At 17.8% G+C, this 2,184-nt stretch overlaps 2 protein-coding genes across 2 annotated transcripts in view; one reads left to right on the forward strand and one right to left on the reverse strand.

Moving 5' to 3' along the window:
• Positions 1 to 1,836, forward strand: part of LOC102679068 (uncharacterized protein MAL13P1.304) — a 3,398-nt gene extending 1,562 nt beyond the window's left edge. Inside the window, exons 3-5 of the mRNA XM_006619411.2 lie at positions 594 to 899; positions 1,254 to 1,384; positions 1,457 to 1,836. Of these exons, the coding sequence (XP_006619474.1) occupies positions 594 to 899; positions 1,254 to 1,384; positions 1,457 to 1,617 (598 nt within the window). The 3' untranslated portion in view covers positions 1,618 to 1,836. The remainder of the gene's footprint in view (positions 1 to 593; positions 900 to 1,253; positions 1,385 to 1,456) is intronic.
• LOC102678908 (nucleoside diphosphate kinase 6-like) overlaps positions 1,595 to 2,184 on the reverse strand; it is a 2,502-nt gene continuing 1,912 nt past the window's right edge. Inside the window, exon 4 of the mRNA XM_006619410.2 lies at positions 1,595 to 1,760. The gene's annotated coding sequence lies outside the window, so the exon portion shown is untranslated. The remainder of the gene's footprint in view (positions 1,761 to 2,184) is intronic.

Here is a 2,184-nt window from a genome sequence, read left to right on the forward strand (position 1 = left end):
ATAAATATTTAATTGCAAAATTATAATGAAATATAATATAAATATTTTACAACTTAATACTTTACAACTTATAATATATAAGAAATTATGTTTGTTGTTTAAGAATCAATATAATTTAAAATTAATAATTATATAATTTTTAAATAATTTTTAATTTATAAATGTTGAAATAATGTTGAATAAAATGTTACAAAAATATGGGATACAATAAATTTCGTATTATATTGATATTAAATTTATATTGACGATTTAAATATTTTAAATAAGTAAAGTAATAAATTATTTTATATTTTATAAATCATATTAATAATAAATAAAGTAAATACAATCAAACATTGATATTGATAGATCTTACAAAATTCATTATTCATTAGTAAATATCTATTTTATAATATGTTAAATATTTGCTTATAACTTTGTAATAAAAAGTATAAAATGAAACTTTGTAATAAAAGGTATAAAATGAAACTTTGTAATTTATTGTAGATTCTTGTAGTTTCTTTCAAAATATTTTATACTTAATTATTTATTATTTATAATATATTATATATTTTATTTATAATATTTATTTATAATAATAATTTGTTCCATAGGTATCCTTCAAAAAAATATTTAAATTATAATGAAGCATCAACTAATAATAATGCAAATGAACAAATTGATGTATCTTCAAGGAGTATAAAAAATTCACCTTTAGATCAAGGAGATGTCCAAGTTCTTGAAAAAAATGTACATAACAAAAATGGTATAAAAAATTCCAAATTTGTATCACCTAAAGAAGAGATAGATTTTATTAAATTAAACAAAGAACATACTTCTATGACTAATAAAATAACGCAAATGAATAACAATACCAATAATATTCTTCCTAATAATTATCGTATGGGTGTAATTCCAAAGTATGTGATATTCCAATGATATATTTATATACAATTGTAAATGATTATTTCAGTAATTATTTTAATATTTAATAATTAATCAAAATAATTAATTAATCAATTAATTTAAATAAAAAAATAAAACAAATGAATAATAATAAATAAATATATACGTATATAAAAATCATATATTTATTTATTTATTTTTTATATATTATGCTTCAATGTATTATAATAATAACATTGCAAATATTAAAATAATAATTAAAATAATCATTCATAATATGTATAAATAATACTTCTAATTTTATTTTTTATGTTTTAAATGCAATGATAAAAAGATTATTTTATTGAAAAATAATTTTTTCTTATTAGGTATATTAAAAATAGAAAAGAAATTCAGGTACAGAAAGCTAAAATAGAAGAATTAGATCCTAATTGTCCAAATGGACATATTCCATTGCCTGATTGTGAACGTAAAGAAACATTACAAATGTTAAAAAAGAGTATGTGATTTAAAATTTGTTTTTATAATGCAAAATCATTTAAAATTATACAAACTAACACTATTATTACAGATTATCAAGATTATGTAACCGAGTTAAATATGATGCCTATAAAAGTAGATACACTTAGGGCGCAGCGACGAAAAATAGAAATAGAAAAGCAATTGAATAAATTAGAAGAAGGAATAAAAGTTTTCTCAAGACCAAAAGTTTATGTAAAAATGAATGCTTAAATTATTATTTTCTTAAAAAAGGTTACAGAGGGTGTAACATAATCTATAAGAAACAACAAAAAAGCTCCACAAGTGTTTTTCTCATTTTTCAATGGAGCTTTACCATTTCGTCAAATTGAGTATATATTTATACTCTGAAAGTCAAAAAGTAAAAGAACATTTGAGAACATTAGGATTTTAATATTATTTATATGATACAAACATATATTATCCTTTTTATACATTCTTATTGAATTCTATTACTTCATATGTTTTTGGGTTCTTTTTTCGAATGTAATTATTTTTTTCATGCTCTTTTAATTCAAATTTTTTCTTTCCATACATTTCATCTTTTTTAATTTATTTAAATAGATCATCAAATATTGAAAAAAATAAAGCATATATTTTTGATTTATCTAAAGAAAGTTTCCAGAGAAAGTTTAATAAAAATTGATTATTCTATATAGTATATGATGAGACTTTAAGAACTATAATTTGATGCAATATCAAGCAATGTTTTTTTTTTTTTTTTTTTTTTTTTTTTTTTTTTTTTTTAAAAAAAAAAAAAAAAAAAATTTTTTTTTTTTT

The sequence above is a fragment of the Apis dorsata genome, unplaced genomic scaffold, assembly GCF_000469605.1.
Source record: "Apis dorsata unplaced genomic scaffold, Apis dorsata 1.3 scaffold_415, whole genome shotgun sequence".
In the NCBI taxonomy this organism is placed as follows: domain Eukaryota; kingdom Metazoa; phylum Arthropoda; class Insecta; order Hymenoptera; family Apidae; genus Apis; species Apis dorsata.